This window comes from Rutidosis leptorrhynchoides, chromosome 11, assembly GCF_046630445.1.
Source record: "Rutidosis leptorrhynchoides isolate AG116_Rl617_1_P2 chromosome 11, CSIRO_AGI_Rlap_v1, whole genome shotgun sequence".
Lineage (NCBI taxonomy): Eukaryota > Viridiplantae > Streptophyta > Magnoliopsida > Asterales > Asteraceae > Rutidosis > Rutidosis leptorrhynchoides.
This window is the reverse complement of record NC_092343.1, coordinates 384,305,467-384,332,186: the sequence shown is the minus strand read 5'-3', so window position 1 is coordinate 384,332,186 and position 26,720 is coordinate 384,305,467. Positions and strand designations below refer to the sequence as shown.

Sequence of the window (26,720 nt, the reverse complement as noted above, 5' to 3'; positions counted from 1 at the left end):
TTAGCGTTAAAGATAGTTGATCTATTTTGTAAAAAAGAATGTTTTTCGACATCTTTTGGTAGCATTGAAGTGTTGTTCCTTTTAAGAAAGTTGTTTCTTTTATCGTTGGAGACAAAAAAAAATTGTAGCACAGTAGTGGCCTATGTGGGTTCTACTATTTGAGCGCAGTGTACAAGTCGGTAAAGCATGGTGGGTGTTATTATTCAGTATTTTTGGTGTTAGTGATGGGATAAATAATAATTTAGAATATAAGTATAAAGTGAGGGGTTCGATTTGTATTGTAATGAAAGTTAGGGGGTTAAGTTTATAAAAAGTGAAAATTTAAATAGTACTATTCATAATGAATAAGACAAATTTTGTCTATTAGTTATATTAAATTTTGTCTATTAGTTATATTGTTAATATCATTGATTCTCTTAAGGCTGCTGCCTTTGCTTTTGAACTAAAGGCGGAATCGGTTGTGCTTGATGAAGGTGAATTATTACAATGGAAGGATTCTAGGAAACAATGGCTAGAAAAGGAACGTATTAAATCGGAAATGCTTAAGCAAAAGGCGCGTGTCAAGTGGATCCTAGAAGGTGATGAGAATACAAAATATTTCCACTCGATTATCCGGCGAAAAAATAATAAAAGCAAGATAAGGGGTCTTTCGATTAATGGAGTGTGGAACAATAACCCGGTTGAAATAAAAGAGGAGGTTTTTAGACATTTCAAAAAAATCTTTGAAGAACCTAACATGGCGAGACCAAGCATGGAAGATTTCAATTATCAAATGTTTTCTAGTATCGATGTCGCAAGTTTGGAAGCTCCTTTTGATGATAAGGAGATTCGGGATGCAGTTTTTGAGTGTAGTGGTACAAAAGCCCCGGGTCCGGATGGTTTCAACTTACGTTTCTACAAAAAAATTTGGGATATAATAAAAGTTGAGCTAATTGATGCGATTCGATGGTTTTGGGAGAAGGGCTAGTTTTCTCGAGGATGTAATGCATCCTTTGTTACTTTAGTGCCAAAAAAGAAGGATCCAAAATGTTTAGGTGATTTTTGTCCCATTAGTTTAATTGGGAGCTATTATAAAGTTGTGTCTAAAATCCTTTCTAACCGTTTAAAAAGGGTCGTTCCATCTCTTGTTGGTATTGAACAAAGTGCCTTTTTAAAGGGTAGATTCATTTTGGATGGTGCTCATGTTGTCAATGAGTCGATTGATTTTCTTAAGGCAAAAGGTAAGAAAGGTGTTATTTTCAAGGTTGACTTTGAGAAGGCCTTTGATAGTATCAATTGGGAATTTCTAATGGAGGTGATGAAGTGCATGGGTTTCGGTGTCAAATGGAGGAGATGGATAATGGCTTGTATAAAATCCGCAAGTATTTCCATTCTTGTAAATGGATCCCCCACAAAAGAGTTCTCTTTGGAACGTGGCATTCGTCAAGGCGACCCGCTATCTCCGTTTCTCTTTCTATTAGCTTCGGAAGGCTTGAATATCATGACAAAAGTTACAACGGCTAGAGGTTTATTTAAGGGTATTGAAGTCGGTGATGATAAAATTCTTGTTTCTCATCTACAATACGCGGATGATGTAGTGACCCGGAAATTTCTGATTAAATTTAAACCTTAATCTGTAACAACCCTCACTTTTTGACTTCTAAATTACTGAATTAACCCTATGGTTATATGTCTGACTATATGTATTAAGGGTTGTTATATACAATTAAATATTGACCGAATAGTAATTTTTAGTCAACAATGTACGCTTAAATAAATAATATATTATTAATTTATATAATTTGACATAATTTAACTAAGTATATAAACTTTGTATCACTTTTATTATTTAGTTAATGTATTATATATTTAACTATATAATAAATCCAATTATATATAAATGTAATAATATTTACAAACTTACTAAAACTATAGTTTAATAATTAAAATCATAATTATTATTAAAAATACAAAATACCGAATTATTTATTATTTTTATGCAAAATTTGTATTTATTAATTAAATAAAACAAAAATAAAAAAATAAAAATAAAATATTATTGACAAATATTCTTGGAAAAAATTAAATAAATTTGTTTATTTACATAAAAAAATCCTTAAAATAAATAATAAATAAATAAATAAATAAATAAATTACTTTTTAATTAAAAATTTTAATGGAAAAACTACTTTTATTATTTTATTTTGTGCATTATCCCATGACCTAACATTTAATACTTTTTAATTTTAAAATCCCATTAAGAATTAAATATTTGTTTTTCTTTTAATTATTTTATTCTTTTTACCTAATTTTTTCAAGTATAAATACCCCTCATTTCTCATTCAAACTCACACCAAAATTTCTCTCATTCTCTCTTTGAAGAATTACTACTAGTAAGTATTCTTTTCTTACTTTTTATTTTTTTTACTTTTCACTTTTTACTTTTTACTTTTTACTTTTTACTTTTTACTTCGGTTATTATTTTTACCGAAATATGTAAATAATGTTATAAATTATATGCAATTAAAAATAAAATAAATAACATGTATACACTATTACTATTACTAGCACCTATAACCTACTACTTATATTGTAACATAAAAATATTTTGGGATATGTATTAGAGATGTATAGATCTTCGAACTTTCTTGACGAATGGTTTCTATGAGATTCTAGGCAGAGGGTTTGGATTTCTGATTTAAAGGGTCCTATGGCTCAAGCCCCTAGATCTAAATTAGCCATTCGAAGGGAAAGGGGTGATTGGAAGCTTATCTAATACGACAAGTATCCTAAAATGGAAAACACTGATAAAAGTAGAAACTCTCTAGTCATAGAAACTTAGTAAAATAAGAAACTTTCTAAAAATGGAAACTTTATAAAAATAGTAACTTACTAGGAATAGAAACTTAGTAAAACAAACTATACTTAAACACATACTTAAACTTAAATATGGGCAAAACACTTAACTACTCTTAAATGTCAATAGGTTGACTTTCCTGCTCACTCGTTCAACTCTTTATTCCGAGGAATAACACTCTCTCTACTTACTAAGGTGAATTCATAGCCCCTCTTTAATTGCTAGCAAACTTACTTACTTTTACTTGGGATGAGACACATGCCGTTTTTACTTTTTACACGTTAGACACAAGTACCAAACTGTTAAACTATGCTATACCCGGCTATGTTCGACTAAGTCCCTACAGTGATATTTTTAATTGCTGCGGCATGCTTAATTATTGGGGTAGGCCTATCGGGAGTAACGTCCCCGATACATTTGACCAAGTCATTGTATTACTTAATAATGAAATTAAACCGACAAGGACAGACACAACTTGTCATGGGGCAAAAACTTGAACGTTTAGTCTAAATATCACGCATTGGCATAACTTTTTGATCCTGCGGGAGATCAACTTTACAAACTAAATCTTGTGGTCTAAAACAACGACAAATTTTTTGTTAAACCTATGAACTTCACTCAACCTTTTTGGTTGACACTTTAGCATGTTTTGTCTCAGGTACTGTTTGATTCAAGCTCTTATACTTACTGCTTATGTGATGCTACTTGGACATAGGATCAAGAGATATCGCATTTATTACTTCTGCATGTGAACATTTACGATATTGTTATTCCTGTCATTGTAACGATATTTCATTTTTCGCTGCGTACTCATTAAAGTTAAATTCATCATTTAGTATTGTTCTCATTTATTATAATATGTTGGTATGTTTTGATATTAGTGACGTTCCTTCCAGACCCTATTGGGAGGACGTTACAGATTGGTATCAGAGCATAACCAGGCTATTATAGAGAACCAGGATTGCATTTTTATGTGTGCCTTACTTGTTAGCTAGGGTGCCTTAGCAATCTAGGAAACTATAACCTTTCCTGCCTTAGACTTTAAAGCACTTAGGATTGCCTTGTAATCTTAAAACATATGTCTTACAATCCTATCCTAAAACTGATCAAAATCTCCTTCCTAATGTTAGGATGTCTAATTATCATCAAACGACCAAAATGAATCTTTTCAAGCCAACCGAAAAAGATATTGAAAGGTCTTCCACAGAAAGACCAGTCCAAAGTCCACCTTATGGCTTTGGTGGTCCTCCCTCACCAAATTATAGCCCAAATACTACTCTAAAGTTACATGGGTCTCCTGAATACTATCCAACCCCGAGGAATAAAGACAAAAGGAAATGTCTTGAAGAAACTGGGCCGTCAAAGAAAAGATCCCGATCTCCTTTCTACGATGAAGTTGATGCCAAGTACGAGCTCATGAATCTGTGAAAAACTACCGATGACCTAATTCGCCATATTGCAAGGATCGATTTTCAAATGAAGGAAAAAGACCTAGCGATGAAGAAGCTCATGGAGGAAAATGCTGAACTAAAGAAAGAGATAAAGTTGGTGAAGTATGAAGGTGATAGAAATACCCGATGGGGGAAGCAATCTCTCTCCTACCTAAGAGAAGATGTTGACCTTAGATTGAAGATGGAGGAAAAACGTGTGAATAATCAACTTTCTATAAGGGACCACAAGTACCATGTAATCAACAATGATGTATCTAATCTTTATGATAACATCGAGTATCTTTATGAGGAACGAAAGGAGAAGAACGACAAGTTTGAGAAGTTTATGAAGGAGGTTGAGGACGAGAAGAATAAATATGAAGACTACTTCAATCTTAATATTTCCTAGTTATTTTCTATCTATGCAAAGGCTAGGCCTTAAACTATTTCTATCCCCGAATCGTGTAATAAGAAGGCTTGTTTAAAGCCTTGTTCTTAATAAAATAAAGTGTTTCGTTTATATCATATTCATCTTTATTCCACTTATTTTTTTTTCAAACTTATGACCTATCAAGTTTATCAAACTTCTATATGTTATTGAAGATAACGGTTCGTCCACAAGCTCCTGCTACTACTTCAAACACTCACGTATCTTATGCCTTTATGCATCAGTTTGCGAACCGGAAAATATTATTGGGTTATCACAGTATACGAATTGAAATTCTTTAATCAATATCTGGTTACAAATCTCAACACGTCATACCATCATTATTACATAAATGGATGACACATCATATCTTATCATCTATTATCATGTCTATAAACTTTGTCTACCACTTATCCTAAATTTCCTCCGTAAATTACGGAAATCTTTTTGCTATAAATACGTATTCAAGGAGACGAATATATCATTCGGTATTCAATACCCATTTCATATCAAACCCTATTCCAAACATATAATATTAATTTCTCAAACTCTTCAAGCTCCCACGGCAGCGTAACCGGAACAAACGAACCAATCAGCCATCATCTATTCTGGATAAATTGGGGATGGGTTCGTAGCCGACTCAATCAATGGAGACAAGAAGAAGGTGATCCCTTCCACCAACCGAATTCACCTCTTGGCGAAGAACCTGAAGCGCTTACTGGCGAACCAGTCCGAAACACCATTTTCTCTCTTCTTTCCAGGGTAACCCGTCACGAATATATAATATCGAAGATTCTAGATCTTATTCACCCCCTTGTTCCAACCACCAATCATCCCGGAATAATAGAAGAAGTCAACGAGCTTCGCGCTCGAGTAGTGGCTCTGGAAAAATCTAGTGCGAAACCTACGAACACCAGCAGCATAACCAGCATCACCACCAGTACCATCAACATCACCACTAACAGCATCAGCTTCATCAATAACAACATTCGCATCCCCCACCTCAACAACACACTCAGTACCTCAAACATCAACATGATACGCCCCATAGATACCAAGGAATATTAGCAATAAAGAGTTAAGATGTATTGACTCATTCTTCGTGAAGAATTATATATGTATACCTTATATATATGATTTGGAACAATAATAAATCTTGTCGTACTAAGCAATTACGTGAGAATCTCAACTAGTATGTACTACTTGGTTAATTCATATCACTAATATGCTATGATGTACACCCTTCGCTAATGACTTAACAATTGTTAATCACTGCTTCAGCACAATAAACTCCATTTCATAATAAATCAAGTATAACGATGAATGTATTGATTCATAACTTCATTAGCGAAATATTTCGCAACAATTATGAAATCTCTAAGATTTTGGAGATTATTTACTCTCGTTCCAAACCGCAAATCAAATGAGTTTAATATATATTAACTCATTAAATCCATGATTATATCTGAAGAATACATATATGAACGTATATCTTCATAAAGATTGTAAAAACTGTTAATTGTGAAAATATTTTAACGGGTAGGTAATACCCGAGAAATATTTACATCTCACATAAATACACTGTACATTCTTCAATTTCGATTCATAAATCATTAATTATACTCACTGCCTTCACTGTGATACACAATCATTTTCATACAAATTTAATTACACATTCTGAAATTAACATACTAGAATTCAAGTAAAGCTTTAGCAGGTGTTATCTTCCTAAAGATCACTACATTCATGAATTATATTCATTCGTATTCTATGATGAATTATCACATCAAACCACCGAAATTATCATCAACAACGCCTATTCGTTAACCATTAGATCCGTTGACGATTACAATCAGCGTTTAATCATCTAAAAAAATAAAATTTCTTGAAACCATCTCGGATTGATAACCAATGATTCAGGTATGGTAGCATTAAATGCAGAGGAAACAAAAGAATTTTCCTCGTCATTGGAACTTAGAAATTCTGAGATATCACTGTATCTTTCGTTATAAATATCCTCTATATTTCTGAAGATATCTTTATAACTATTCTTATCAGCAATTAATTATCTCTTTGCGATATCTTTATCACATCATAAAGGAAACTGTTTTAGTTTCTATATTCTGTAAAGTTCAAGTTTAAATTATGAATGATTTGAAGTAGTGTTGGGAATTGAAGCATGAGTTAGTATAATATAATGACGTCAGGCCAACGTGATTATATTACAGCAAGTCATGCTAAATTTTTAATGGAAGATGATGATTCATAAACTTTATAATCATCATTTGACATGTTACACGACTCTTATCTATTTAAACTCTAAACATATCAAGAAAATATTTTTCTTGATAATTCGGTCTTTTTCGGATATTCTGGTAATATGACAAATCAAATCGTGCTATTACCTTTCCTTCTGCTTTGAATATCATGATCATTCGAAACTTCATACCTATGAATTATGGACCGTTACTTGCTTTACAAAAGCATGAAGCTTCGACATATAAGGGAAAATATAAATCCCGATAACAACACTGAAATTACAAACCGTGTATATCAATGCGTATAGCAATATAAAGACACGGGAGAACTAAAAACACAATAAATTCTAGAGCATAGTAGAAGTAAACAGACTCCTCTGGTGGGAGTTGGAAAAGAAGGATGATTGTGGCGATAACCAATATAATGTCAAAGACAAGAACTGGATTGAGCATATTAACAAAACTTTTGGAAGTATGAATTGAGAAAGAAAGTATATAAGTGGTGAAGATAATGAAACGGAAGAAGCTAATTTATAGCAAAAATTCCAGACACAGCAATCGAGGCAATTCACCGCCTTTAATTAAAGAAAATCCTAATTTCTGTAATTACCAGAAAATCAAATCTTATAAAGCTTTCGAAGATTTCTTTAATTCCTTGAAATCCGGAAATCAATCGTAACTACGTCAAAAGTTAAGGCAAACATTTAATTTTCTCATTTACTCTTTTACGATAGCCTCGTTTATACTCTTTCTATAATCGAATTACTTTATCCATATTATTTAATGTCGATAAAACTCTAATTCATCATTCTTGTTATAAAGAATGACGATCTCTATCAAATTTCATGACTATGATTTTCATGAACTCCTCTCTGTTTTGTCTGCCTAATATTGCAGCATAAATGCTCAAGATTTTAAATGAGCTCAATATTATTCATAACACATTTCATGTATCCAATTTACTGAAATGACTTGCATAACATCATCATTTTGAATGATCTGTGCATTAATGATAAAATGCACTTCGTAGAAGAACCTATAGAGATTATGGTTTGTATGACTTAAACGCTTGAAACAAAACAATATTCTATCCTTTGGAAAAACACGCAAGGCCCTGAACATACCTGGGAACGTGAAGACCAAATGAAACAGAAATATCCCCATCTCTTCTCAACCGCTGATGCATCCGAGAAGTCTACCTAAAACTTCGGGACGAAGTTTTTATTAACGGGGAGGTACTGTAACAACCCTCACTTTTTGACTTCTAAATTACTGAATTAACCCTATGGTTATATGTCTGACTATATGTATTAAGGGTTGTTATATACAATTAAATATTGACCGAATAGTAATTTTTAGTCAACAATGTACGCTTAAATAAATAATATATTATTAATTTATATAATTTGACATAATTTAACTAAGTATATAAACTTTGTATCACTTTTATTATTTAGTTAATGTATTATATATTTAACTATATAATAAATCCAATTATATATAAATGTAATAATATTTACAAACTTACTAAAACTATAGTTTAATAATTAAAATCATAATTATTATTAAAAATACAAAATACCGAATTATTTATTATTTTTATGCAAAATTTGTATTTATTAATTAAATAAAACAAAAATAAAAAAATAAAAAAAAAATATTATTGACAAATATTCTTGGAAAAACATTAAATAAATTTGTTTATTTACATAAAAAAAATCCTTAAAATAAATAAAAAATAAATAAATAAATAAATAAATTACTTTTTAATTAAAAATTTTAATGGAAAAACTACTTTTATTATTTTATTTTGTGCATTATCCCATGACCTAACATTTAATACTTTTTAATTTTAAAATCTCATTAAGAATTAAATATTTGTTTTTCTTTTAATTATTTTATTCTTTTTACCTAATTTTTTCAAGTATAAATACCCCTCATTTCTCATTCAAACTCACACCAAAATTTCTCTCATTCTCTCTTTGAAGAATTACTACTAGTAAGTATTCTTTTCTTACTTTTTATTTTTTTACTTTTCACTTTTTACTTTTTACTTTTTACTTTTTACTTTTTACTTTTTACTTCGATTATTATTTTTACCGAAATATGTAAATAATGTTATAAATTATATGCAATTAAAAATAAAATAAATAACATGTATACACTATTACTATTACTAGCACCTATAACCTACTACTTATATTGTAACATAAAAATATTTTGGGATATGTATTAGAGATGTATAGATCTTCGAACTTTCTTGACGAATGGTTTCTATGAGATTCTAGGCAGAGGGTTTGGATTTTCGATTTAAAGGGTCCTATGGCTCAAGCCCCTAGATCTAAATTAGCCATTCGAAGGGAAAGGGTGATTGAAAGCTTATCTAATACGACAAGTATCCTAAAATGGAAAACACTGATAAAAGTAGAAACTCTCTAGTCATAGAAACTTAGTAAAATAAGAAACTTTCTAAAAATGGAAACTTTATAAAAATAGTAACTTACTAGGAATAGAAACTTAGTAAAATAAACTATACTTAAACACATACTTAAACTTAAACATGGGCAAAACACTTAACTACTCTTAAATGTCAATAGGTTGACTTTCCTGCTCACTCGTTCAACTCTTTATTCCGAGGAATAACACTCTCTCTACTTACTAAGGTGAATTCATAGCACCTCTTTAATTGCTAGCAAACTTACTTACTTTTACTTGGGGTGAGACACATGCTGTTTTTACTTTTTACACGTTAGACACAAGTACCAAACTGTTAAACTATGCTATACCCGGCTATGTCCGACTAAGTCCCTACAGTGATATTTTTAATTGCTGCGGCATGCTTAATTATTGGGGGTAGGCCTATTGGGAGTAACGTCCCCGATACATTTGACCAAGTCATTGTATTACTTAATAATGAAATTAAACCGACAAGGACAGACACAACTTGTCATGGGGCAAAAACTTGAACGTTTAGTCTAAATATCACGCATTGGTATAACTTTTTGATCCTGCGGGAGATCAACTTTACAAACTAAATCTTGTGGTCTAAAACAACGACAAACTTTTTGTTAAACCTATGAACTTCACTCAACCTTTTTGGTTAACACTTTAGCATGTTTTGTCTCAGGTACTGTTTGATTCAAGCTCTTATACTTACTGCTTATGTGATGCTACTTGGACATAGGATCAAGAGATATCGCATTTATTACTTCTGCATGTGAACATTTACGATATTGTTATTCCTGTCATTGTAACGATATTTCATTTTCTGCTGTGTACTCATTAAAGTTAAATTCATCATTTAGTATTGTTCTCATTTATTATAATATGTTGGTATGTTTTGATATTAGTGACGTTCCTTCCAGACCCTATTGGGAGGACGTTACATAATCTTTATATGTTTTTGACACGATAAGCAAAGTCTGTTAAACTGAATCTCAAAAACTTTGAATTTCGTTCATGTATACATTTGACCTTTGGCTAATTCCGACGACTCACGAACCTTTATGTATATAAAAAAGTTTATATATATAATTATATATAATGAATTAATTATTATAAGATGACTTAAAATAACCAAAACTTGTTATTTGAATATATAGAGTATATTGACTATAATTGATTTCGAATATGATTTGTCAACGATTAAATGTATACCTTGAATTAATTGTTTCAAAATAAATAATTAATATATTTATTTAAGTAACGAAACTTAATATTTAAAATAATATTATATATATAATAGTTGAATATATATATATGATTGCAATACATAATTGATGAATATATGTATATTGTAACATATTAAAATGTATAAATATTAAATATTAAAAATATGTTATTATATATATTATAATTATTAAATATCACATAATTAATAATATGTAATATTAATTTATTAAATGTAATTATAAGTCAAAATATAGTATTATAATAATATTTCTAGTACTTTTATTATTACTATTAATATTGATATTAGTATTATTATTTTTAGTATTATTATTAGATATTAATATTAAGAGTTATTATTATAAATTATTATTATTATTATTATTATTATTATAATAATAATTAGAAAACATAACAATTTATTATCATTAATAATATTATTATGATTATTAGTATTATTACTATTATTATTAATTATTATTAGTATATTTACTTATTTAATAATACCAATTATATATAAGATATAGATACTGATATATATATATATATCGTAGATTCAATTCCAACTTTTCAAAACAACTGTACGTGATTGATTGAGAGTACAAATTATGAACAATGTTATCCAAAATCAGTTGAATGTCGTAATCTTCTTTATATTTTTTTTGTATTCATCTCTTTGGCTCGAATCTATTGTCGACTGCTTCCAAATTTATCTAACGAGTTAAGTAACTTGTGTTTATAAGGAATTTAATTGTTTTTCTCCACTCTCTATAATCTTTAAACCACCACCTCAACCCATATATTTTCTGTTTTGTCTTTGAAAACCATGGAACCAACATAATCACGTTTATCAATCCATAAACCAAACCTTTTTCTGTTAAATGTCGAAACCTAACAGACCACCACCATTCTAAGTTTGTTGGTGTTCCTATTCCCGGTTCCTGTCAAACAAAGACCAAACCAAAACACTCCATCGGTTGTTTCTGTTTAAGATTAGAAGAAATATGCTGCATACCTTCTGTTTTTTCTGCTCCTGTCTCGAGAACCACCATCAAAACCCACACGACCACAATCCTCTCACTCTCTCTTTTCTGTTTCCTTTACAACCATCGCAACCAACCATCATCATAACCTATAATTATACATGCTGCTAGACAAACGTCCCTACTTTTGTTTAACCTTGAAACCACCTTTCAATCACCACTTAATCGAGGTATACGATATTGTTTCTGCTTGGAACAGCTCGACAAAAAACTTGATATTTTTTTTTTATTGTTGTTTATTGCTGGTTCATCGTTGGATATATATTACTATATATACTAGAATGATCATTATAAAACGTGAGAATAATGATGATAATTGAGCTAGTAGGGCCGTTACACACTAAGTGTTCCTACTTTCGGTACCCTATATGCTCCCTTATACAGCAAATAGAAATTGTTGTTTAATGAAAATGGAGTTGCTGGATAACTTTTTCTATTTAAGTCAACATCACCACGCCCTCTTGTTTTCTCCTCTTAAACTCATTGTGTTGAACTAGTGGGACGGTGTTAGATAAATGGATTAGGCTAGTGATAGATAATGGGCCGTGACCCAGTTAATGTATGTCTATTGAGGCTGAAACGAGACAGAGGGTTTAAAACTATAAATCGTTTTTGTTTCAAGGATGACATGGAGGATTAGTTTGTAACGATGAGATTAGGATTAGATTAGGAAGATGATGATTATGATAAGAAAGACTGGATAGATGATAATGATATGATGTGTAGGGATTATATGAAATAATAAAAAAGATGATGTTGATGAGTGATCGTGATAACGATGATGATAATGTTTTCTATTTTCCTTCGGCTGCTATAGCACGTTCACCATTCTATTTCTGTTTCAATAATGAAGATGATCACTAAATTTTAATGAAGAGGAAGAAAAGGATAAACGTGAGTGAAGAAGAAGAATGAGACAGAAGAAAACAGTAGTTAAACCGATTTGGTGTGTGGATTAAACAGAAATGAGAAGTAGAACAGATGGTTTAAGCGTGTGGGTTTGAACGAGAGGTCTCAGGTTCAATTCCGGTCCGTGATATTTTTTTTAGAAGAGGAAGAAATAGGACAGAAGAAGATATAGCTTGAATAGAAATAAAATGTGAATGATAACAGAAAGATAGACCTGATCAGATGGTTAATGGAGGTGTACGGGTGAGCGAGTGGTCACGAGTTCGAGCCCGGGCATGGGCAACAATTTATTTTTAACTCTTGTGAGGTAGTACTCTCACTAATCATTATTGTTATTATTATTATACATTATTATTACTGTTATTGTTACTATTAATTATTATAATTATTATTATTATTAAGAAAATTATTATTATTATTAAGAATAATACAAGTTATATTATTATTATTATTATTATTAATATTATTATCATTAAAATAGCTTATATTATTATAAACATGAATATTATTAGTATTATTATTAAAAGTTTTGAAGTTTCATTATACTTAATATAAGTGTTATTATATTTTTACCATGATTGGGATTATTATTATTATTATCGTTACTATGAAAATAACACAATTTATTAATATTAGTATAAGTGTCATTTTATAATTAATAATACTATTATTATCATTTCTAACATAAGTATAATTATTACTATAAGTATTGTTACTATTAAAATTATTAACGTTATTATCATTTTTACTACTAGCATTATTATTATTATTACAAAATAATACATCTCTTTATTCATTATCATTAATAAAGTCATTTTACCAAACAAATACTTATACATAGAAAATATATATATAAGTATATATATATATAACAAGTGAAATAATATACAAACTTATTCGATTACAAGTATATGTATTAATATGTATAACTAATATAGGTTCGTGAATCTGAGGCCAACCATATACTTGTTCAATGTCGTTCTATGTATTTTTACTACAAAATACATTAGGTGAGTTTCATTATTCCCTTTTATATACATTTTTGGGCTGAGAATACATGCAAATGCTTTATTAACTATTTTACTATTTTTTATATGCGTGAGTTTCATTATTCCCTTTTATATACATTTTTGGGCTGAGAATACATGCAAATGCTTTATTAACTATTTTACTATTTTTTATATGCGTGAGTTTCATTAATCCATTTTTAAATGCTTTCGCAATATATATTTTTGGGACTGAGAATACATGCGCTGCTTTTATAACTGTTTTACGAAATAGACACAAGTACTTAAAACTACATTCTATGGCTGGATTATTAAACTTAATATGCCCCTTTTTAGTCTGGTAATCTAAGAATTAGGGAACAGACACCCTAATTGACGCGAATCCTAAAGATAGATCTACCGGGCCCAACAAGCCTCATCCAAAGTACCGGATGCTTTAGTACTTCGAAATTTATATCATGTCCGAAGGAGGATCCCGGAATGATGGGGATATTCTTATACGCAACTAGTTAATGTCGGTTACCAGGTGTTCAATCCATATGAATGATATTTTTATCTCTATGCATGGGACGTTTAATTATGAGAATTGGGAATATGAAATCTTGTGGTCTATTAAAATTATGAAATGATTATTTATGATAAACTAATGAACTCACCAACCTTTTGGTTGACACTTTAAAGCATGTTTATTCTCATGTATGAAAGAAATCTTCCGCTGTGCATTTGCTCACTTTAAAAGATATTACTTGGAGTCATTCATGACATATTTCAAAAGACGTTGCATTCGGGTCGTTGAGTTCATCAAGATTATTATTAATTTAATTATAGTAATATATATTACGAAATGGTATGCATGTTGTCAACTTTCGATGTAATGAAAGATTGTCTTTTCAAAAACGAATGCAATGTTTGTAAAATGTATCATATAAAGGTCAAGTACCTCGCGATGTAATCAACTGTTGTGAATCGCTTATAATCAATATGGACTTCGTCCGAATGGATTAGGACGGGTCTCTACAGTTGGTATCAGAGCGGTGGTCTTAGTGAACCAGGTCTGCATTAGTGTGTATAACTGATAAGTCGTTAGGATACATTAGTGAGTCTGGACTTCGACCGTGTATGCATGTCAAAAATTTTGCTTATCACCTTTGTCGGAAATCATCAGTTTATCATCCTTAGGAAATTACCTGCTTATCATTCTTAGTCTAGACACATCTTACTGCATTGATTGGATGAATAGTGTATAGACAAAATTCATATCTTAGCGTATCTGTTATTGTTACCTTTGTCTGACAGCTTCCGTAGATTCCTCCGTAACTGATAGGATTTTAGTATTATATATGCATATGTAAATTATGTATTGCAGGGTACTAATCTACATCCTATAATCTATTTCTTATCGAAAATCCTTCATCTGATCATACGAGATGAATCCCTCAACCAGTTCGAGTCCCTCAGATTTCGATAGCTATTCCGATAGTTATTCCGATAGTTATTCCGACAGCTATTCCGACATGGATATTCACCTAAGCTCCGAAAGCAGTGTCATCAGAATGTACCAACAAATCAACCATCCCCAATTCATCTGATGGGTTCGTAAACGACTTAATCAATGGAGACGCGAAGAAGGCGATCCTTTTCACCAACCGAATTCATCTCTTGGTGAAGAACCTGAAGCACTTACCGGCGAACCAGTCTGAAACACCATTTTCACCCTCATTTTCCGAATATCTCACTATGATTATATTCTATCTAAAATTCTAAACCTTATTCATCCACTCGTTTCGACCGACAATCATCCCGGTATAATAGAAGAAGTCAACGAGCTTCGCGCCCGAGTTGTAGCCTTGGAAAATATAGTGCAAAACGTACCAGCTTCATCAATATCACCGGCACCAACAGTATCACCAATATCAATACCAGTATCACCAACAACCCAATTTTCAACATCACACGCCTCAAAATCTCATTATGTACCTCGAGTATAATCAACGTTCTACATATCGTTCTACATCATTTATCTTCGTTCTTCATGGCTATTAAGTAATCTCTAAATGTTTTAGAGATTATGTATTCTAGTTCTAACGGTAAACCAAATGAGTTTAATATCATATTAACTCAATGAATCCATGATTACATCTGAAGAAAATATATATGTATATATGTTTTCATAAAGATTGTAATTAAAAAATTCTTTCGTACAAAGTGTTAATTGTGAAAATATTTTAACGGGTAGGTAATACCCGAGGAATATTCAGATTTCACATTAATAAGTTACAATGTACATTCTTCGAAGCTGATTCAACAGTCGTTTACTATCCTACTTACATCCACCGATATACAAATCCGTTCACCATAGAATAACCATATTCATCCAATTTCATATTTGGATTTTGATTTATGAGAATCCAACAAGTGGCATAATGAAGAAAACATTTGACAAAAAAAAAATTTGCTAGAAACAAACAAATTAACCATGAGAAAATTTTGTTAAGAATCCACGATAACAAAATCCTAGCTAACTGTGGAATAATCAACTGAGGACTACCAACAGTGGACAAGTAAAATGAATTAAAATATTGATTATAACATATGAAACTAAACAATTCTTCAAGTTTGCCACTTGATTTTCAACTTAAACCTCATTTGTATCTCGACGATTACAATCTACGTTCAAACCTTTCATGATTCTTGAAAACACCTCAATCGAGAGGATGAATTAACCGCACTTCATCTACGGAAGAAAATATTGATGCATATAGTTATGCACCTGAAAACTCTCGAAAACTGAGTAAACATCTATCACATAGCTGTGTTAATCCCTTTAGTATTATTATTACCCAACATACCTTTGCAATCCCTTTCCAATTTAGCCAATTTTGTCACAGCTCCAACAAGTCAACTTCGACTTTTCACTCGGAGTAGCTTATTATAACTCTGATATATAAGTTACCTTTCATCATCGATACCGGAAAACCGTTTATATCTCACTACATTAGCAGTAAACTTACCAGCAACATCATTGATCTTTGACTTTATGAAAAGTTATTATATTCATTGAAATCCTATCATCTACTCATCTGCATCTGATGACAAGAATTACCGTACCAAACACCGAGAATCAGCAATCAATATTTTGAAATCTCGCAGCATGTCTACATCAACAGTTATATGTAAACATATAACATTTATCTCTTAGAATTATGATCTTCCATTCTGAAATTCTGAAAAGCACCCAGTCTACAAATCATTATCTCAAATTCTGAAAAAGCTGAATACAGCAGCACAGAATGTACATGACCTTAACCGTCAAAAGTTTGATGATAAAGAATGGAGTATTAGAAACACTCAATAGAAAATTTAGTACCAAAAAGCGGATTATGCGAAACTATGAAGGAAGCCGTGGACAAATCACAAAGAATAAGTTTGACTTCAAAGAATTCAAATGATTCAATATCTGCTGAAGTCTTTAGCGAATATCTTGCTCCTTACTCTATACCCTTGCGAACAATAGTTTCCATCATCCTATGATCTTAGATATTCCAAGATATCATCGTATCTTTCATTATAAATATCCTCCATATTTCTGAAGATATTTTTATAACTATTCTTATCTGAAATCATTAAGCTCTTCGTGCTATCAGTGTTACATCATATAAAAACTGTTAGTTTCTATATTCTGTAAACTTTCGAGCTTAAAATATGAATATTATTGAAATAATGTTGGGAACTGATGCATGAGTTAGTATAATATAATGACACTTGATCAACGTGATTATATTACATTAAGTCATGCTGAGTTTCTAATGGAACGTGATGATTCACAGAACATATCATCATCACGTGCCATGTTACATAACTCTTTCATTCAAATTAACTTCTGAACATATCAAGAAAATATATTCTTGATATTTCTATTCTCAGTGATTCTGGTAATTTGACAAATCAAATCGTGCCATTACGATTTCCTTCTTAGAACATTAACAATGTTCATTCTGAAGTTTATATCTGCGAATTCTGAACCATTACAAGCGGTGTTTAATCGCAAGAAGAAGAAATGAAGGGACAAAGCTCCAAAATATAAGAGAAAATATAAAGCCCAATAACAACACGGAGGTTACAAACCGTGGATATTAATACGAATAACAATATAAAGACATGAAATAATTAAGAATAGTATTACCCCAAGGTAATAGTAGGAGTAAACAGATTCTTCTGGTGGAAGATTGGAAAGAAGGATGACAGAAATGATGATTAAGAAAACATCAAGGATTAGAACGGAATTAAGCATTTCACAATCTTTTGGATGTATGGACTAAGAAAGAAAGTATAGGAATGGTGAGAATAATGAAACGGAAGAGTTTGATTTATAATGGAAAAATCAGACAGAGTAATCGAGGCAGATCACGGTATTTAATTATAGAGATCTTAAATTCCTTATTCGCCGAAGAATCAAATCTTTTAGATTTCGAAGATTTTCTTTAAATCCATTGAATTCCGAAATTCAACCCTGACTCTGTCAAAAGTTAAGACGCACCTTATTCTCTAAATTCAACCATGACTACGTCATTTGTGACGATCGCTCCAAATCCATATGGACGAACACGTCATTCATTGATTTCATTGCGAGGTATTTGACCTCTATATGATACGTTTTGTAAACATTGCATTCTTTTGAAAAGTTACACCATAAATGAATATTTAAATCAAAGGTTTTCGACATCTTATGATTTCTACATATAGACAATCACCATAAATAATAGTTTACAACAGTATTTCCGTTGACAATGCAGTCAAAATAAGATACATGGTGACGATTTGGTGAATGCAACGTCTCCTTGAAAAATATGTCATGTAAGACTCCATGCACATAGCTTGTTTAACATCTAAGCAAACAGCGGAAGACTTCTAGGAAACCTGAGAATAAACATGCTAACAAGTGTCAACACAAAGGTTGGTGAGTTCATAGTTTTAATGTTGCGCATAATCTGTATATAAAGGTGGATCACAAGATTTCAGTTGTTTCATCTAGAAACGTTTATCAAAATATTCTACAAGATTGAGCACCCTGGTAACTAAACTTTAACGTCTATAAAATAAGTACCCTTTGTATAATCATCTTAATAATACACGCAAACCAACGTGTACGCTTCTCAAATAGCATACGTCCGTTAAAAGGCTAGTGCTCTAGCTCGGACGGGGATATCAAGCCCTATGGATCCATATACTACTACTCACGCCCACCAGTTCTTATAACCGGCGGTTACTAGTTACCAAAGCTAAGGGATTTTCGGTTCAAAATCGGTGTAGAATTTAGTATGTACTTGTATCCATTGCGTTTAAAATAAAGTGCATGTATTCTCAGCCCAAAAATATATATTGTAAAAGCAATTAAAAAGGGAGCAAATGAAACTCACGCATATAAATATTGTATATCGGTTAATAAAGCATTTGCATGTATTCTCAGCCCAAAAAAGTAGAGAGTAAAAGGGATCATATGAAACTCACACAAAATCAGTTTTAGTATTTGTATCCATTTATTAAAACAGTTTATAAAACTGCGCATGTATTCTCAGCCCGAAAATATGTATAAAAAGGGATCAATTGAACTCACTGTTTAATATTGATATACAATATTGTAGGAAAGCACGTAGACGCATCGGAGATGATAAACACGAGGTTTGATTCACAAAAATACCCCTGAACATTACCCATAATTTCCTTGGCAATAACCCATAATTTCCTTAGCTCTAGCTCGCTTGGAAACCATTTTGAAAGTTACTTGGACAGCACTCCGTCGTAATATTTTAGGTACATTTTTATTTTTGTATCGCAAAAATAATAATACTAATAATAAAAATAATAAGATTAATAATAATCTTATTAATAATAATAATAATAATAATAATAATAATAATAATAATAATAATAAATAAATACGGAGTAAAAATAAATATCTGTGTGTGTGTTTGTGTGTGATTATCATCGAGCAAAACGAGCAATTTATAGCAATCAGAGCTGAAATCTATCCCCATGCGATCGCATGGGGTTTCTTCTATATGGCCATGCGAGCGCATGGCCTCCAATTACAGCTCACATTTCTTTTGTTTTTTTGTTTGTCGACATGAATAAATAAATATATAATATATATAATTTAAATAATTAATTATATATTATATTAAATTCACATGCATAGTTGATTTGTAATTTTAGTTCCGATAAGTCGTACGTCATCACTCAACTTATGTCCCGGTTCCGGTTTTTCAAACGCATTTTCGTACGCTTAGAAAACTAGCATTTTACGTTTTGTAACACGTACACTTGTCAAAATATAGACTTAGATTATCCCTAAATTATACCTCTCAAAATATAACTTATACATTTGAGTGTTTTGGTCATTTACTTCTATAAATCATCGTCTCACTATTTTTTGAAATACATTTTAAAATAGTGTTTACTGTAGCAATTCACTGTAGCAAAGTCAATTTCACTGTAGCAAATAGTGATTTTCGAAAACACTGTAGCATTTTGGGTACTGTAGCAATTTGAAAATGTTACTATCGTTTACTAAATAACTTGAAATTATATATATGTATATATCTTTTTTAATATACATAAATCAGTTTTTAAATACACATTGGAAGTTATTTATAAATAAATTTTAATAATAAATATTTCAACTTATCATATATATTCAAATAGATATTTAAACCAATAAATTTAATGTACGGTATCAAATAATTAATACATTGTTACCTTTTCAAGTTATAGTATATATGTATCTATTTACATATAATTGTTCGCGAATCGTCGAAAATAACCGAAGGGTATTTAAATATATAAAAGTAGTTCAAAAATTTTGAGATTCAGTTTTACAGACTTTGCTTATCGTGTCGAAAATGTTAATCATACAAAGATTAAGTTTAAATTTGGTCAGAAATTTCCGGGTCATCACATCATTGGTTAATATGAACTTGCATTTCTTCATTTCACCCTTTTGCGATAGCTTCACTCGTACGCTTCACATGATCGAATCGTTTTATCTATATTAATCAATAATGATAAAACTCTAACTCATATTCATCATGAAAACATCCTTATTGTTAGCCATGACGACCTCACTCAAATTTCGGGACGAAATTTCTTTAACGGGTAGGTACTGTAGTGACCCGAAAATTTCCGATCAAATTTAAACCTTAATCTTTATATGTTTTCGACGCGATAAGCAAAGTCTGTTAAACTGAATCTCAAAAACTTTGAATTTCGTTCATGTATACATTTGACCTTTGGCTAATTCCGACGACTCACGAACCTTTATGTATATATAAAAGTTTATATATATAATTATATATAATGAATTAATTATTATAAGATGACTTAAAATAACCAAAACTTGTTATTTGAATATATAGAGTATATTGACTATAATTGATTTCGAATATGATTTGTCAACGATTAAATGTATACCTTGAATTAATTGTTTCAAAATAAATAATTAATATATTTATTTAAGTAAAGAAACTTAATATTTAAAATAATATTATATATATATAATAGTTGAATATATATATATATATATATATATATATATATATATATATATATATATATATATATATATGATTGCAATACATAATTGATGAATATATGTATATTGTAACATATTAAAATGTATAAATATTAAATATTAAAAATATGTTATTATATATATTATAATTATTAAATATCACATAATTAATAATATGTAATATTAATTTATTAAATGTAATTATAAGTCAAAATATAGTATTATAATAATATTTCTAGTACTTTTATTATTATTATTAATATTGATATTAGTATTATTATTTTTAGTATTATTATTAGATATTAATATTAAGAGTTATTATTATAAATTATTATTATTATCATTATTATTATAATAATTAGAAAACATAACAATTTATTATCATTAATAATATTATTATGATTATTAGTATTATTACTATTATTATTAATTATTATTAGTATATTTACTTATTTAATAATACCAATTATATATATAATATATATATATATATATATATATATATCGTAGATTCAATTCCAACTTTTCAAAACAAATATACGTGATTGATTGAGAGTACAAATTATGAACAATGTTATCCAAAATCAGTTGAATGTCGTAATCTTCTTTATATTTTTTTTGTATTCATCTCTTTAGCTCGAATCTATTGTCGACTGCTTCCAAATTTATCTAACGAGTTAAGTAACTTGTGTTTATAAGGAATTTAATTGTTTTTCTCCACTCTCTATAATCTTTAAACCACCACCTCAACCCATATATTTTCTGTTTTGTCTTTGAAAACCATGGAACCAACATAATCACGTTTATCAATCCATAAACCAAACCTTTGTCTGTTAAATGTCGAAACCTAACAGACCACCACCATTCGAAGTTTGTTGGTGTTCCTATTCCCGGTTCCTGTCAAACAAAGACCAAACCAAAACACCCCATCGGTTGTTTCTGTTTAAGATTAGAAGAAATATGCTGCATACCTTCTATTTTTTCTGCTCCTGTCTCGAGAACCACCATCAAAACCCACACGACCACAATCCTTTCACTCTCTCTTTTCTGTTTCCTTTACAACCATCGCAACCAAACATCATCATAACCTATAATTATACTTGCTGCTAGACGAACGTCCCTACTTTTGTTTAACCTTGAAACCACCTTTCAATCACCACTTGATCGAGGTATACGATATTGTTTCTGCTTGGAACAGCTCGACAACAAACTTGATATTTTTTTTTATTGTTGTTTATTGCTGGTTCATCGTTGGATATATATTACTATATATACTAGAATGATCATTATAAAACGTGAGAATAATGATGATAATTGAGCTAGTAGGGCTGTTACACACTAAGTGTTCCTACTTTCGGTACCCTATATGCTCCCTTATACAGCAAATAGAAATTGTTGTTTAATGAAAGTGGAGTTGCTGGATAACTTTTTATATTTAAGTCAACATCACCACCGACGGCCCTCTTGTTTTCGCCTCTTAAACTCATTGTGTTGAACTAGTGGGCCGGTGTTAGATAAATGGATTAGGCTAGTGATAGATAATGGGCCGTGACCCAGTTAATGTATGTCTATTGAGGCTGAAACGAGACAGAGGGTTTAAAACTGCAAATCGTTTCGGTTTAAAGGATGACATGGAGGATTAGTTTGTAACGATGAGATTAGGATTAGATTAGGAAGATGATGATTATGATAAGAAAGACTGGATAGATGATAATGATATGATGTGTAGGGATTATATGAAATAATGAAAAAGATGATGTTGATGAGTGATCGTGATAACGATGATGATAATGTTTTCTATTTTCCTTCGGCTGCTACTAGCACGTTCACCATTCTATTTCAGTTTCAATAATGAAGATGATCACTAAATTTTAATGAAGAGGAAGAAAACGATAAACGTGAGTGAAGAAGAAGAATGAGACAGACGAAAATAGTAGTTAAACCGATTTGGTGTGTGGATTAAACATAAATGAGAAGTAGAACAGATAGTTTAAGCGTGTGGGTTTGAACGAGAGGTCTCAGGTTCAATTCCGGTCCGTGATATTTTTTTTAGAAGAGGAAGAAATAGGACAGAAGAAGATATAGCTTGAATAGAAATAAAATGTGAATGATAACAGAAAGATAGACCTGATCAGATGGTTAATGGAGGTGTACGGGTGAGCGAGTGGTCACGAGTTCGAGCCCGGGCATGGGCAACAATTTATTTTTAACTCTTGTGAGGTAGTACTCTCACTAATCATTATTGTTATTATTATTATACATTATTATTACTGTTATTGTTACTATTAATTATTATAATTATTTTTATTATTAAGAAAATTATTATTATTATTAAGAATAATACAAGTTATATTATTATTATTATTATTATTATTATTAATATTATTATCATTAAAATAGCTTATATTATTATAAACATGAATATTATTAGTATTATTATTAAAAATTTTGAAGTTTCATTATACTTAATATAAGTGTTATTATATTTTTACCATGATTGGGATTATTATTATTATTATCGTTACTATGAAAATAATACAATTTATTAATATTAGTATAAGTGTCATTTTATAATTAATAATACTATTATTATCATTTCTAACATAAGTATAATTATTACTATAAGTATTGTTACTATTAAAATTATTAACGTTATTATCATTTTTACTACTAGCATTATTATTGTTATTTCAAAATAATACAACTCTTTATTCATTATCATTACTAAAGTCATTTTACCAAACAAATACTTATACATAGAATATATATATATATAAGTATATATATATAACAAGTGAAATAATATACAAACTTATTCGATTACAAGTATATGTATTAATATATATAACTAATATAGGTTCCTGAATCCGAGGCCAACCATATACTTGTTCAATGTCGTTCTATGTATTTTTACTACAAAATACATTAGGTGAGTTTCATTATTCCCTTTTATATACATTTTTGGGCTGAGAATACATGCAAATGCTTTATTAACTATTTTACTATTTTTTATATGCGTGAGCTTCATTATTCCCTTTTATATACATTTTTGGGCTGAGAATACATGCAAATGCTTTATTAACTATTTTACTATTTTTTATATGCGTGAGTTTCATTAATCCATTTTTAAATGCTTTCGCAATATATATTTTTGGGACTGAGAATACATGCGCTGCTTTTATAACTGTTTTACGAAATAGACACAAGTACTTAAAACTACATTCTATGGCTGGATTATTAAACCGAATATGCCCCTTTTTAGTCTGGTAATCTAAGAATTAGGGAACAGACACCCTAATTGACACGAATCCTAAAGATAGATCTATCGGGCCCAACAAGCCCCATCTAAAGTACCGGATGCTTTAGTACTTCAAAATTTATATCATGTCCGAAGGAGGATCCCGGAATGATGGGGATATTCTTATATGCCACTAGTTAATGTCGGTTACCAGGTGTTCAATCCATATGAATGATATTTTTGTCTCTATGCATGGGACGTTTAATTATGAGAATTGGGAATATGAAATCTTGTGGTCTATTAAAATTATGCAATGATTATTTATGATAAACTAATGAACTCACCAACCTTTTGGTTGACACTTTAAAGCATGTTTATTCTCAGGTATGAAAGAAACTTCCGCTGTGCATTTGCTCACTTTAAAAGATATTACTTGGAGTCATTCATGACATATTTCAAAAGACGTTGCATTCGGGTCGTTGAGTTCATCAAGATTATTATTAATTTAATTATAGTAAGATATATTGCGAAATGGTATGCATGTTGTCAACTTTCGATGTAATGAAAGATTGTCTTTTCAAAAACGAATGCAATGTTTGTAAAATGTATCATATAGAGGTCAAGTACCTCGCGATGTAATCAACTGTTGTGAATCGCTTATAATCAATATGGACTTCGTCCGGATGGATTAGGACGGGTCTCTACAGATGACACTATCTTTCTTGGTGAATGGAGTAGTGAAAATGTTATTAACTTTCAAAACCTTCTTAAATGTTTTGAGCTTACTTCGGGATTGAAAGTTAATTTTCATAAAAGTTTTCTTTTTGGAATTGGTGTTGGTGTTGGTGTTGATGAAGTTAGGAATGTTGCATCTATTCTTGGAAGTCAAGTTGGATCCTTACCGTTCACTTACCTTGGATTGCCAATTGGTGCTAAGATGAAAAACTTAAAAAATTGGAATCCGGTTATTGATAAAATCAAGGGTCGTTTGTCGAGTTGGAAAATGCGGACAATGTCTTTTGGCGGACGTTTGGTTCTTATTAAATCGGTCCTCAATAGCCTACCGTTGTATTATTTCTCTCTCTTTCGTGCCTCGCCGTGTGTGTTAAAATTACTTGAGAGGGTGAGGCGTGAGTTCTTTTGGGGCGGGACGGAGTCGGGTTCTTCAAAAATCTCTTGGGTTAAATGAGATAAAGTCGTATCTTCTTATGATTACGGGGGGTTAAATATTGGGTGTCTTAACAATAAAAATTTATCTCTCTTGGGGAAGTGGTGGTGGAGGTTTTATACCGAAGCCGACGCACTTTGGGCCAAGATCATTCGGAGCATTTATGGGCCGTGTGGTGGTTTGGGTTTGGATAGCGGTTCAATCCGTTCTCTAAATCCAAGCACCTGGCGTGATATTTTGATTGCAGGTACTGAAATTCAAGCAATGGGGATTCCCTTCAGGAATTCTTTTGTTCACTCTGTTGCTGCTACTTCTTCTGTTTCCTTCTGGGACGGCCTGTGGATCAGCGGGAGCAAACTGAGTCTTTCCTTCCCACGTTTATACAGGCTCGAATTGAATAAAGAAGCCTCGATTCACTCACGCGTTTCTGTTTCTGCTGCTGGAGCTGTTTCGTTCAGCTGGGAGTGGTGTCGAGTGCCTACTGGTCGTACTTTTGATGAACTGATCAGACTTCAAGATTTAATTGCAGGTTTTGAATTCAGCAATTCATCTGACTTTTGGTCGTGGTCGCTAGCAAACAACGGATTTTTCAGTGTTAAAAAACTTGCTGCTGTCATTGATGATGCTTCACCGTCGGGTACAGTCGCTGCATCTCAAACTATGCGAAACAATCTCGTCCCTAAAAAGCTTGAGGTTTTTTCTTGGAGGGCTACTCAAAAACGTATCCCGACAAGGATTGAACTCGATAAAAGGGGGGTGGACTTGCATAGTGTTAGATGTCCAATTTGTGATGATAGTGTGGAATCCGTGGAACATGCTTTCATTTTTTTGTAAAAAAGCACATGATCTTTGGTCCCGGGTTTTTGCTTGGTGGGGCATCGGTAACTTCTCAAACCTTAGTATGAATGAATTACTTCGTGGAAATTGTCCGGTATCATCCTCAAGCCTTGGAAGAAAGATTTGGCAAGCGGTCGAGTGGACTTGTGCGTATTATATTTGGCGTCATAGAAACAAGACGGTTTTTCGTGGTGAAACTGGGAATATTCCGGTTGTCTTCAATGAAATCCAAGTAAAGTCTTTTGATTGGATATCACTTCGTTTGAAGAAAAAGAAATTAGATTGGCTCACGTGGCTTAACGATCCTAGTGTATATCTAAAGTTAAATTAG

General features: G+C 30.9%; 1 protein-coding gene across 1 annotated transcript; it reads left to right on the top strand.

Annotated features, from left to right (window-relative positions):
- Positions 1-142: 142 nt before the first annotated feature.
- LOC139876007 (uncharacterized) lies at positions 143-26,720 on the top strand. The gene is made up of 6 exons (XM_071863306.1): positions 143-189; positions 391-948; positions 1,111-1,505; positions 25,077-25,417; positions 25,655-26,273; positions 26,350-26,720. Exons 1-6 carry the CDS (start codon positions 143-145, stop codon positions 26,718-26,720), a joined length of 2,331 nt encoding a protein of 776 aa, XP_071719407.1.

Excerpts from the sequence above, each read along its gene's own strand:
- LOC139876007 (XM_071863306.1), top strand. The coding sequence starts at position 143 with ATGTGGGTTCTACTATTTGAGCGCAGTGTACAAGTCGGTAAAGCATG. Across the intron at positions 25,418-25,654 it reads TGTCTTTTGGCGGACGTTTG|TGGTGGTGGAGGTTTTATAC; the intron begins GTTCTTATTAAA and ends CTCTTGGGGAAG. Across the intron at positions 26,274-26,349 it reads TTGGAGGGCTACTCAAAAAC|TGTGGAATCCGTGGAACATG; the intron begins GTATCCCGACAA and ends TTGTGATGATAG.